Source organism: Oryctolagus cuniculus, chromosome 4 (assembly GCF_051225735.1).
Source record: "Oryctolagus cuniculus isolate XC-2025 breed Fujian yellow rabbit chromosome 4, ASM5122573v1, whole genome shotgun sequence".
In the NCBI taxonomy this organism is placed as follows: Eukaryota; Metazoa; Chordata; class Mammalia; order Lagomorpha; family Leporidae; genus Oryctolagus; species Oryctolagus cuniculus.
Genome location: NC_142870.1, coordinates 147,407,672 through 147,420,016, shown reverse-complemented (window position 1 = coordinate 147,420,016; position 12,345 = coordinate 147,407,672). Strand labels below are relative to the sequence as shown.

Sequence of the window (12,345 nt, the reverse complement as noted above, 5' to 3'; positions counted from 1 at the left end):
CCTCCCGTGATGCCCCCTAAGGGAGACCCCAAGTACTGCAGTGACAACTCTTCTGTGTTGAGCCTCTGGGAGACACACAAGCATCCACTCCTGCGGCTGTTTCTTCATGGTCCTTCTCAAGGGCAGCCAAGGGCGGAACGGGCAAGCACAACATAGGAACAGGGGCCAAACCTGCCCAGACTCACCCAAGGCGCTCTAAGGGGTCCATCCACGGCCCCTTCTCCATCCCACCACTCCTGGCTCTTGGGTGTTCTGCAGCCCAGGGCCTCCCAAGGCAGAAAGGGGGTTGAAGTATGTTCAAGCCATGGGACAGGATGAAACAAAGCAGGGGGGTGTGGTTGAGGCCGGGGGACTGACCCCCTGCATTCCTCTGTACACAGTGTGGCCTCAACAAGATCGTTGTATCAGTTCTGCTTCTCCAAGAATGGGAAAAACACGCAGCCACTGTCACAAACAAAGCAGCATGATCAGGAAGAGATGCAAGGAGCAATCTGAAGTGCTCCCTCCGTCTGCTCTGTGTCAGTGCGACAGTGTGGCGATGGTTGGGTGTGTGTTGAAGCTCCCTGTGCCGCGAGCGAGGTAATGACGTCATAGCTCTGACATCATAGGAGGGAGCCCTTACGGCTGACTTACCCTGGCAACCACAGGGAGATCTGTGGTCAAGGCTTAGGTCAAGGGCACCACCTTCGGAAGGGGTTCAGGCAGTTCTGGCAGCACTGGGTTAGCTCCCATGAGAGCGATGGTTGCAGAACAGTGCGCCCAGCCCGCTGGCCCTTGCTTCCTCGCTTGCACACACGCCCCTTCTGCGTTCCCCTTTCTGCTTCGCCACCATGCTGGGATGCAGACTGAAGGCCCTCGCCGGAGGCTGAACGGACGAGGCCGCTCCATCATGGACTTTCAGCCTCCAGACCTGTGAGCTCCCTAAACCTCTTTTCTTTAGAATCACCCAGCTTCAGGTAGTTGGTGATTGTGACTCAAAACGGATCGAGACAGCATGGCCAGGAGAGCACGAGAGGTCAAGGGGGCTCTGAGCGCCAGCTGGGGCGGGGGGAAGGACTGTGTGATGCCTGACCACTGGCTGCTGTGGTTCTCCCCTCCACACACACACACATACACACACACACACACACACCAAGGTGCTGCTCCCTGGAGTCCAAGGCCCAAATAATGCCACTTCCGCATGCAGGAGGGCGGTGGCGGAATCCTGCAGCCCAGGCATCTGTCTTCCTGACTTCCAAACAGGTGGCTGCAAACGGAAAAGTTAAGTCCAAGATGCCTCCCCAGGGTTGGAGGTTCAGGAAGCTGGGGCCGTGGGCCACGACCTGGAACTGGCTCTCCCAGGGCAGAGGTCCGCAGGGCCCCTCAGGTGCCGCTGGGAGAGCTGCTGTTTCCAGTTCTTCCCCAGACTTCCTGCCCCACTGGGCTGCCCCGCTGCTGGTGGGCTGGCCATGCTCTCCCTCCCCTGGGCCCTGGCTCTGGAAATTTCCTGACATTTGCACAGCAGGGACCAATCGACCGCTCTTTCTATAAGATAACCTCAGTTTGGCCCTGAAGGAAGGTTGAGTTTTAAGGAGAAACAGATCTCCCTGTGGCTGCCAGAGTAAGTCAGCCATAAGGGCTCCCTCCAACCTTCACCTTCCACCCCCATAACTGCAGGGCAGGCCTGGTTTTCATTGAGAGTTAGTGCTGGGGGATGGCCTGCTCCCCTGCCGCCTCCAAATGACACAGGCAACAGAGGCAGTCTGTATATTAAACACAATTGTGCTCATTGCTGCCGGAGGAGGTAGGCAACCCCTCTCCCCGCCCCCACACTTGCAGGCTCTCCACATGTGGTTCAGGTGGCGCCAAGTGCCCTGCAGCCACCACGGCCCCCTAGGTCCCAGCTAGGGTGTGCGGGTGTGTCCCCAGGGCCCCGGGAACAAGCCCACCATGGGAGCCACACCACGCTGATGGTGAGGGCAGGGTGGCAGAGTGGTTAAGGCCTCTGGTTCCAGAGTCTCACCTCTGTGCTTCTTCTCTGCTCCACCTGTCTTTTGCGTGTCCACACACGCGAGATTGGCATCACGAAGCCTTTTTTTCTTCCCCATCAGTGGAGACGAGCAGAACCCACCTGGTAGGGCTGCAGGAAGGACTTCGTGCAAGGAAAATCCCCGAACCGTCACGCAGCTCAATTCCTGCTAGCTGCCCCTGGTGTCCTTTGCACATTGCTATTGGGGTGAACTGTTGCTCTCCTGAGCACTAGTAACTACGGCTCATGGGACTGGTGGGGCATGTGAACATGCCAGACCACTTGTTGAGGCAAGAACAGATCCACAGCTCTCTGCTATGCCTGGGAAAGCAGTGGACAACGTCCCAAGTCCTTGGGCCCCTGCACCCATGTGGGAGACCTGGAAGAAGCTCCTGGCTCCTGGCTTCGGATCAGCTCAGCTCTGGCTATTACGGCCATCTGGGGAGTGAGCCAGCAGATGAAAGACCTCTCTCTCTGCCCCTCTCTCTCTCTCTCTCTCTCTCTCTGCCTCTCTCTCTCTCTCTCTCTTCCTCTCTGTAGCTCTTCTTTCAAATAAATAAATAAATCTAAAAAGAGAGAGAGAAGGAGAAGAAAAAGAAGAAAGGAAGGAAGTTAGGAAGCCAGGAAGGAAGGAAGGGAGGGAGGGAGGGAGGAGAATGGACCCAGCACCGGCCAACCCCAGAGACCAGCATGGTGCACAAGCTCTGCTCCTGAGCTTCACCCTGTGTCATCCAACAAAGCCCCGCCTGTGGAGCCGCTCTTATTACCCACTTTCCCAGGAAAGGTGAAAACCTCCTCTCCGCACTCCCCCTGCCCCGCCTGCCCCCGTTAGAAAGCAGCTAGGGGGAAGTGGACCTGCGTCCTCCCAGTGCACTCTCCCCACCTTAAACCAACACAGTTTGTGTGGGGCTTTGCAACAATGTCCACAAAACGGATTGGTTAGTTTGCCCCAGCAAACAGGAACCTGGAAAATGGCAGACCCTCTGGCTGGATGTCCTCTGTTGTCACCAGGTCACGCCTGTCATAAGACGGTGCAGCACATAGCACGCTGGGAGGGTGCAGGGTACTCCTTGGGAGGAGGAACTCACCCTTCCAACAGCAATGCCCCTGAGACTGGGTGGCCCCAGGAGGGAAAGGCTTCAGCGACTTTAACTGATGGGATTTCCAGAGCCCAGCTGTGCCTGGGGCTACACAAACTTGTACCTGGTTTCAGTGGGGCTAAGTACAGATATCTCCAAACTCCCATCTTAGAATTACTACGGATCAACCGAGGTAAGGACTAGGATACTCGGGTTATTAAGAGTTAAGAACAGCTCTTCACTGTGCTGGGCACCTCCGACCTCAGTGCGGTTAAATCATCAGCAGGTGAGAAATGATTTCTATCTATCTATCTATCTATTGATAGATGCTGCCGTAAACTCACTGATTTTTAGGGACTCGGGTGGGGGCACCCAAAGGGACCAGCCTCCTCCAGCGTCCTCCTCCAGCCGTCAGACACCTACTCTGGAAGCCCCTTCTTGGTGAGAACGGAGGGAGACTGTCTCTTGCCCTCAGCCCTCCCCCCCCCAGCCTTTGCCTCAACCCTTGCCTCAATCCTAACTAAAAATACCCACATTTCGACAGCTGTCTGCTGAAACTTCTCTACAATGCTTGAAACAGTTAAGGAGCGTGAAGATTCTGAACTGCCTTAAAACTGCTGTCTGATGCATACCCAGCTGTGCGCTCCATTCCGTCTTTATTTACCGTGGGGTGGGGAGACAGCAGAAGCAGGAGTGGGGAGCCCAGCGCCGCCACCAGGAACAATCTGAGAAAGGACATGGTGGGGTCCACTCTGGCCTCCAGACCCTCTTCCGTCCCCCACACGGAAGCAGCCCACATAGACCTCCTTCCTGGCTTTGCACCCCCTGGATGCATCATTGGAGGCTTTGCCCAGCTCCATGGTACCACACGACTGTGGGCAATGACCTCCGTGCCCCACAAGCCCAAGCCCGACCCCAAGAGGGCTCTGGTGAGAGTCCTGCAGCCTCCCACTTCTTACCCAGCAACATCACCAGTGCCTGTGTCTGGTTCCTCCTCAGGAACCAACAAAACAGCCAGAGTGTGGACTCAACCATTCAGGGGCCCTTGCATTCCTGAGAGCGGAAACGCACTTCCCACCCCATCCTCACCACGGTCAGCACCTCATCGTCTCTCTATCTGCAGCTCCCCATAACTAACCCGGGTCAGGCACCTGCTTACACATCTCCGAACGGACCCAAGGGCCATCTGCAGACCAGGAAGCCTGGTCCAAGCATGCAAGCTGGTTGCCGGTCTCTCCAGCCTCTCAGAGAGGTGGGCAGGTGGCACAGCACAGGAGGGAAAACGTCCCTCGGCCACCCATTCCAGGGCGAGGTGGGCTCTGACCCGCGCAGTCTGGGAGAGACCACAGCGTGTCCCCGGCGGGATGCCACCCCTCGCACCTCCAAGCCAATGCCCGCAGGAGACGCCACGGGGTTCCTCGGGATGCGCCGTGCGCTGTTTCAGCCCGAGAGCACGCAGCTTCCTCGCCGGGTGCCGGGACTCGGACTCGGTCCCGCTCCGGACCCTGGCGACGGCGTGTGAACGCTCGCACCCGCAAGCGTGCGCCCAGACCCCGGGGCTGCGACCCGGGATCCCGCGGCGCCCCGACGACTCCACTCACCTTAATGTTGCCGAAGACAGAGCGGGGACAGCGGCCGGCTCGGCCAGCGGAGGCGTCGCTGCCCCGGCGCGCGCTGAGCTCGGGCAGGAGCCCCATAGTGGCGGGCGGCGTCCTCTATGTCCCGGCCGAAGCGGTGGCTGCAGGGCCCGGGGCTACCGCGAGCAGGGGCTGGGGGGGCCGGGGCAGGCGCGGCTGGGCCGGCGGGCGGCGAGCGCGGCGCGCAGACTGAGCGAGGGAGTGCGCGCCCAGAAGTTTTTATAAAGCGGCCGCCGCCGCCGCCGATGAGGAAACGCGCGCTCCCTCCTCCCCTTTCGCCGCCGGTGTCCCAGGCCCGAGCCCCCGCCCCCGCCGTGACCACCCCTCGGACAGGTGTGACGCGGCGGCCCGCAGCGCGCGCCAGCGACCTTGGCCGCGACCCGCGGACTGAGCGCTCCGGGAAGGACCCGCCTGCCCCGAGGGGCGGGGGAGGAGCGGGGCGGCGGCCCAGGGAGCGGCCCCGCGGCTGCGGGGGGCCGCGGCTGCAGGGGCGGGGTCGCCCCGGGACTGGCGGGGCCAGGCGAGGAGACTAGGAGTGCCGGGGCGGGAGAGAGCTGGAGAGAGTCGGGGGCGGGGCAGCAAAGGGGCCTCCAGACGCGGGGAGGGGAGGCACCGCGTAGGGAGCGGGGGTCCCAGCGCAGTGGGGAGCCGCCGCGCCCCGACGCCCTGGGGAGATTTACGGAGCTGGCTTCGGCTTGTTTGCACTCGCCCCGCAAACCTGTGCTCTCAGTTCCGGTGATGGCTCCGAGGCTCTGTTTGTGCTGAAGACTGATTTATATTCGCACTGCTCTTTGCACAGCAGAGGGGGCGGGTAACACGGTGGAGAGGTGGGGGCCGCCCGGGGCTGGGCCCCGACTCCCTGGCCCCTGGCCAAGGTAAACTGCAGGCGCTGTCGAGTGTCAGCGATGTCGCTGGTCTGGCCTGGCGTGCTGCGGGGGAGGAGAGCCCTTGGACAAACGCGACGCACCCCACTGACCTTCCCGGGGAGGGAGTGAAGAGCAGATTTATTATTATTATTTTTCTCCCTGAGAGTTTCTCCCACCAGGATTCTGACGGGGAAGAAGGTGAGGCTTTTCCAGAAGGTTCTGCCAAAAGCCATTGCTTCAAGAATCCAGTTCTGGAGGCGCTTTCCAGCTCCGTAATTCCTCAGGTCCCCTGCAGAGTCCACCCCACCACCAGGAGAAAATGCTGGTCCATTCCAGGAAGCGATTGCTTCCACTCAGGGCGTCATGCCTTTCTGCCTCTGGCCTGTGTCCAGGGGCTCCTCCTCTCCACCTGCAGCCCCAGGAGCAAGGACATGGCCTTATCCTGAAGCTGGTGGTCTCACTCACCCACAGAGCGTGGTGGATGGGTACAAGGCCTACAGAAGCTACAGATTTGGAAGAGGCACTGATGTGAAGTTGCTGGTCTGTCCGCTTCAAGAACTCAGGACCCTAGGACAGCTACCACCCCAGGGTCACCATGAGTGCTGAGTGTAACAGACGTGGCGCTAGCACCCACATGCACCAATGCCTGCAGTCCAGCATCTGCCATGCAGTCAGAGGTGCTGTTGGGGGCCGGGCTCCATGGACAAGATGCCAGAGAGCCTACCTACACAACGGCTGCAAGCTGTGCATCTGTGTGGTAGGTGGTGGGGTAGGGCCCTGACCTCAGCTGTGCTGACCCCAAGCCTGACCTGAAGGGTTGTTCAAGAAGTCCTCCAGTTCACAAGTGCAAGCAACCAGGGACTGGAGAAGGCCTGGGCCAAGGTCACAGGCACACAGGGCCACCATGGCTGCAGCACCTTCCTGCTTGCTCTGGCAGAGTCCCAGGGAGCATCGGAATCTACAGCCCTCACCTCACCCAGCTGCCTTAACCTTGCCGTCCACCGTGGTCAGGGCCAGCATCACTGCCAAAGGAAGAGTCTGTTTGGGAAATGCTTCCAAGTGGAACTCAGCTAACTATAACACAGATCCAGCTGGAGACTGAAGGGGCGGGTGCTGTGGCACAGCAGGTAAAGCCGCCACCTGCAGTGCCAGCATCCCATATGGGCGCCGGTTCAAGTCCCGGCTGCTCCACTTCCCATCCAGCTCTCTGTTGTGGCGTGGAAAAGCAGTAGAAGATGGCCCAAGTCCTTGGGCCCCTGCACCCATGTGGGTAGACCTAGAGGAAGCTCCTGGCTTCAGACAGGTGACTGAAATGAGATTCATGTGTCTGAAATCATAAATAGGTAGGCCAGGGTGGGATGTGACCTAGGCCCATTCAGAATTCTTGGTATGTGGCTCTCATCCCTACGCCCCACCTCCAGCTTCCTCTCCTAATTCCAGGGAAGAGGTAGAAGACAGGAACCAGGAAGAGGCAGTGTTTACATCGGGGAAGCAAATCATGTGCAGCCGCTTTTCCTTACGTCTTGGGGGCCCACACTGGGTTGCAAAAATTCCCTCTGCAAAGGATGTCAGGAAATAGAGTATACACTCTAGCTGCATCCTGAGCGAGGCTGGGATTCTAGTAGGGAAAAGGGGAGAAAAGATTTGTATCTTGCAGTGTCTATACACAGAGTAAGTAACCCGCTTCCTTATAAGAGCACACCAGGTCTGCCTTCAACACTGTCCATCCTTCAATTTCAGCAAATAGTTCCTAGCACTGAACACACACACACACACACACACACACACCTGTGCAAGCACACATGCACGCAGACACACATGTACACATACATATTGCACACACACATGTGCACACACAGATGCACACATACAGGGAGAACAGCCGCTGACTTCAAAGGCTCTCTGGTCTCAGGATAGGGAGCAAGAAGAAAACGCATCAGTGCATGGAAGAGGGCCCCTAACTTACTCCGGGTCACAGGAAGGCATTTTGGGGGGTTCTGACTGTCCGGCTGGCCCTCTGGACTGAAGGAGGGTAAATCTGTCCCCAAGGTTCCAGGCCCAGGACAGTGCAACCATGAGCAATGGCGGTGGGGGGGGGGGGGGGGCGGTGGCTGCAAGGGGCACACTGGCAAGCTATTAAAGGTGACTGAGGGCTGGCGCCGTGGCTCACTAGGCTAATCCTCCGCCTTGTGGCACAGGCACACCGGGTTCTAGTCCCGGTCGGGGCGCCGGATTCTGTCCCGGTTACCCCTCTTCCAGGCCAGCTCTCTGCTGTGGCCAGGGAGTGCAGTGGAGGATGGCCCAAGTACTTAGGCCCTGCACCCCATGGGAGACCAGGATAAGTACCTGGCTCCTGCCATTGGATCAGCACAGTGCGCTGGAGGGTGAACCAATGGCAAAGGAAGACCTTTCTCTCTGTCTCTCTCTCTCACTGTCCACTCTGCCTGTCAAAAAAAAAAAAAAAAAAAAAAAAAAAAAAAAAAAAAAAAAAAGAAAGAAAGAAAAAGAAAAAGAAAAAGAAAAAGAAAAGGTGACTGAACCAGCTGTGTCACGGGGACCTCCCTGGACCATGTGAGAGAGGCCCAGGTGATCCATAGGGGGAACCCCAGGAGCAAGGCCTGTTCTGCAGCGGTGGGGTACTGGTGCCAAGCAGAGAAGGGCTGGGGCAGTGCTGGGGGGAGCTGGCCCACACGTGTCAGGGAGGAGACTTCAGCAGTGACTCCCAGGCCTGGCTCTGGTGTCTGGACATCTGGTGATGTCCACCCTGAACAGAGGAGCAGCAGCTATTGGGGGAGGCCAGTGGGTCCCCCAGGGCTTTTTTGGGGGCTCACACTCTCTGGAATACATGTAAGTAAAAGTAGAGATGCCCAGCAGACACGTGGGTGTGCGGGTGCAGCGTTCAGGGTGCGTGTTGGGCTAGACATGGGGGCTGGGGATCCCACATGGAGGTGGTCATTGAGCCTGGGGAGGGGGGACTCTCCCAGTGAGAACGTCTGGGTGACTAGCAGGTCCCGGCTGGGCCATAGCAACCTCAAAGGTGTCCTGGGGCTGGGATAGTGAAGGGGCGGAAGTCAGGGAAGGGGAGCGCTGCTAGAGGCCAGGGGCAGTGTTGCAAAGAGAGAAAGGGGGTGGGATCCTATCCAGGACACTGAGGGTGGTCCTCGGTGGGGCAGTGACCAAGGGCCTTGGCAAGGGTGTTTCCACCTGGACACTGAGCGGAAGCCAGACCACATGGGTTGAGGAGGACCTGGATGGGAGAAAGGACCATCAGGACCCACCCACACCTTCCCCAAGGCTGCAAAAGGTAGGGGAGAGGCACAGAGTCATGGAGAGCTTCAGGCTGTTTGCTCTGCCCCAAGTTGTCTCTGGCTCTTGCCCACACTGTCCCCCGCTGCCTGCACTGCCTGGTTCATGATGTGGTTTCTGCACTTTAAGGAATGGCTTAAGTCATTTATTGCTTGTTCTGGGTCCCCATGACAACAGTCAAAACATGCCTTGCAGGGACAGGCCAGTCACATACATCACCACTTGTCACTCAGGAAACTCGAAGTCATCATCTCCATTTTACAGATGAATAAACTGAGGCTTGGGACTCTCCTAGCACTCACAGTATGCTCCTGTTTTTATGGCCACGGCCAGGACAAAACGTATGGTGGCTGCATGCATGTCAAAGACGCTGACAATCCTTCACACGAGCTGTGCTACCCTAGACGGCTTGCTTAACCTCTAGATTCTCAGTGGCTTCTGGCCACACAGTGTGCACCTCACAGAGTTACATGACAGCACATGGGAGAAGGGGTATAGCGTGCCTGGGGCAGTGAGCCCTGGGTGCAGGCAGCTGCCCTCGCTGAGCTGGGTGGTGGTGTTTCTTGCCTTTTCCTCCAGCTCCGCTGTGAGCTTCTTGGGGACAAAGGTTCTCTTGGTGTCCCGCATTTCCCCAGCACATCTCATTACTTAGAAATATTTATTAAGGGGCTGGCGTCTTGGCACAGTGGGTTAAGGCCACCACTTGCAGTGCTGGCATCCCATTCTGGAGCACGGGAGTAAATCCCGCTGCTCCACTTCTGACCCAGCTGCCTGCTAATGTGCCTGGGAATGCAGTGGAACATGGCCCATGTGCTTGGGCTCCTGCACCCCCATGGGAGATGCAGATAGGGTTCTGGGCTCCTGGCTTTAGCCTGGTCCAGCTCTGGCCATTGCAGCCATTTGGGGAGTGAACCAGAGGATAGAAGACCTCTTTCTCTCTCTGTATCTCCCCCTTTCTCTGAAACTCTGCTTTTCAAATAAACTAAATAAATGAATCTTTTGTTAAAAATTATTTTTTATTATTTACTTGAAAGTCAGTTACACGGAGAGAGAAGGAGAGGCAGAGAGAGAGGTCTTCCATCTGCTGGTTCACTCTCCAATTGGCTACAACAGCCAGAGCTGCGCCGATCCAAAGCCAGGAACCAGGAGCTTCTTCCTGGTCTCCCACATGGGTACAGGGGCCAAAGGACTTGGACCATCTTCTACTGCTTTCCCAGGCCATAGCAGAGAGCTGGACTGGAAGTGGAACAGGCGGTTCTCGAACTGGCGCCCATATGGGGTGCTGGCACTGCAGGCGGTGGCTTTACCTGCTATGCCACAGCTCCGGCACTGATAAATAAATCTTAATTTAAAAAAAATAATAATAAAACAAGCCTCATCTCTTCCACCTCCTTGAGGCTTCTGGTTTTCTCTCGGCCTCAGCCTTGTCTGTTCTCACTACATTTGGCCATGAGGTTTCTCAGTCCCTGGGCTACACTGTCCATTCTGGCAGCAGCTGGTGGATGTGCCTTGCAGTTTGGGTACCCGGCTGTGATCATGGATTGAATCCGGCCCCCTGAATCCTTGTGTGTTACCCTCCCCTGGGTATGGGGGCTGGGGTTTCCCAGTGACTGTGTCCCCTCTGGGCAGAGGGCAGCTCAGCAGCCAAGGGTTCCCCCACTCTGTCACTGCCACCAGAGAACTGCCCTGGCCACCGCCCCCCGGTTTTATTTCTCACACACGGTGCTGCCAGTCTGTGCCCGCTACTGGAGCAGCGTGCCTTTCCTCCTCAGAGCACACCAACCCGAGAGGTTGTTTCTATGATCAGTTTTTCCATCTGGAGAGACTGAGGCATGCGGAGGTAAAACAACTCCGTCAAACACGGAATCTGAGCTCCAAGGGACACAGCCACAGCATGGGGGCAGGTCAAGGCCACTGTCAACCCACAGAGTAGTCCTTCAGGGGTCAGCAGCCCACCTTGGTGCCTCGCCCATCCTTGTCCCCTAGGAAGGTCCTCTTCTACCTCCTGAAGCTGCAGCCTTCTGAGTTCTCCCTACATGAGGCTCTGTGTGCAGCTGGGGCCCTCGCTGGGTCAGCTTCGGGGTCTACTCCTCCCGCAGGGTTTCTGCAGCAGCCCCTGCATGTCTCCTCCAGCCCACCCCTCCTTCTTAGCACCCCAGGCAGCCTTGGCCCCGAGCCCCACCCCCTGCCTGAGAAAGCACAGCCTGGGAAGGGCTGCGGAGGATGCCACGGCGGCCGGGTGTCCTGCCTCCTGCATGCCACGTGGGGTCCACCAGTGCTTGCTCAGGGACTGGTTGCCATTGTCATCCGTGAATCACCTCTGCAAGGCCTGGCTCTCGGGTTCCAGCTCCCAGTCTCACCCAGTGGAGGTCACTCGCTGCTTTGGCAGGAGGAGAAACCCCAGCAGGCCTCGCCCTGCCTCCCTCTCCCGTCTGTTCCCTGAGCTGCCTCCTCCCTGGGTGTGGGAGCCCCAGCTGCACTCCAGCTGCCCAGGTTCAGCTCATAGCCCCCAGGGGTGCTTTGGCAGCCGGTTCTAGGCTACACCGGCCCTTTACTCCTCTGCCTCTTGGTCCTACTGCTGTTCCTGGACACCATTCAGTGAGCACCTATGGTGGCCTCTGTCTTGTGCTGGACTTGGGACCAAGTGGGGCCTCCTAAGCTTGCCAAGCAAGCAGAAAGCTGTGGCTTATCTCTCTGCTGTGATGCTAGGTTTTAAATTGCTTATTAATCTTTGCACTGTACTCTTTCAAAAATCATTCTCTATCCTCCAAGGAGACAGAAAATGTTTGTGTAACTCATCTGTTCTTCCACAACTTAAATTTAAATTTTGCTGAATTCTCTTCTTTTCCCATTCTTTCCTAGAAACCTGTTTTTACTTAGAAGGATCACAGTGTCCATTTGCATGCGACTTTCTGCAATAGTGTTGCAGCTGAGGGGCTGCAGAGGCCTCCGGGAGACATTTGCACCCCCTGCTGGTGCTGGCCACTGAGGATGCTGCTAATGTCCCTACTTTTCAAGAGTCACTCCAGGGGCCGGCACTGTGGCACAGTAGGTTAGTCCTCTGCCTGCAGTGCCGGCATCCCATATGGGCACTGGTTCTAGTCCCGGCTGCTCCTCTTCTGATCCAGCTCTCTGCTATGGCCTGGGAGAGCAGTAGAAGATGGCCCAAGTGCTTGGACCCCTGAACCCACACGGGAGACCTGGAAGAAGCTCCCGGCTCCTGGCTTAGGATCGGCGCAGCTCCAGCCGTTGTGGCCATTTGGGGAGTGATCCAGTGGATGGAAGGCCTTTCTGTCTCTCCCTCTCTCTGTCTGTAACTCTACATCTCAAATAAATAAAATCTTAAAAAAAAAAAAAAAGGTCACCCCATGGCTAACGTTGTGCAAAAGGTCTTTGCTTTAGGACTGACTGCCAGTGGGCAATCACTCAGCTCAGCAGGTCTGAACACT

The 12,345-nt window shown here is 57.5% G+C and overlaps 1 protein-coding gene across 2 annotated transcripts in view; it reads right to left on the bottom strand.

Moving 5' to 3' along the window:
- SLCO2A1 (solute carrier organic anion transporter family member 2A1) overlaps nt 1-4,988 on the bottom strand; it is a 74,212-nt gene extending 69,224 nt beyond the window's left edge. Inside the window, exon 1 of one of the 2 annotated variants that reach the window (XM_002716257.6) lies at nt 4,689-4,988. In XM_002716257.6, coding sequence (XP_002716303.1) covers nt 4,689-4,784 — 96 coding nt within the window. In that variant the 5' untranslated portion in view covers nt 4,785-4,988. The remainder of the gene's footprint in view (nt 1-4,688) is intronic. The other variant, XM_089332246.1, reaches the window with a different exon arrangement.
- Between the last annotated feature and the right edge of the window lie 7,357 nt (nt 4,989-12,345).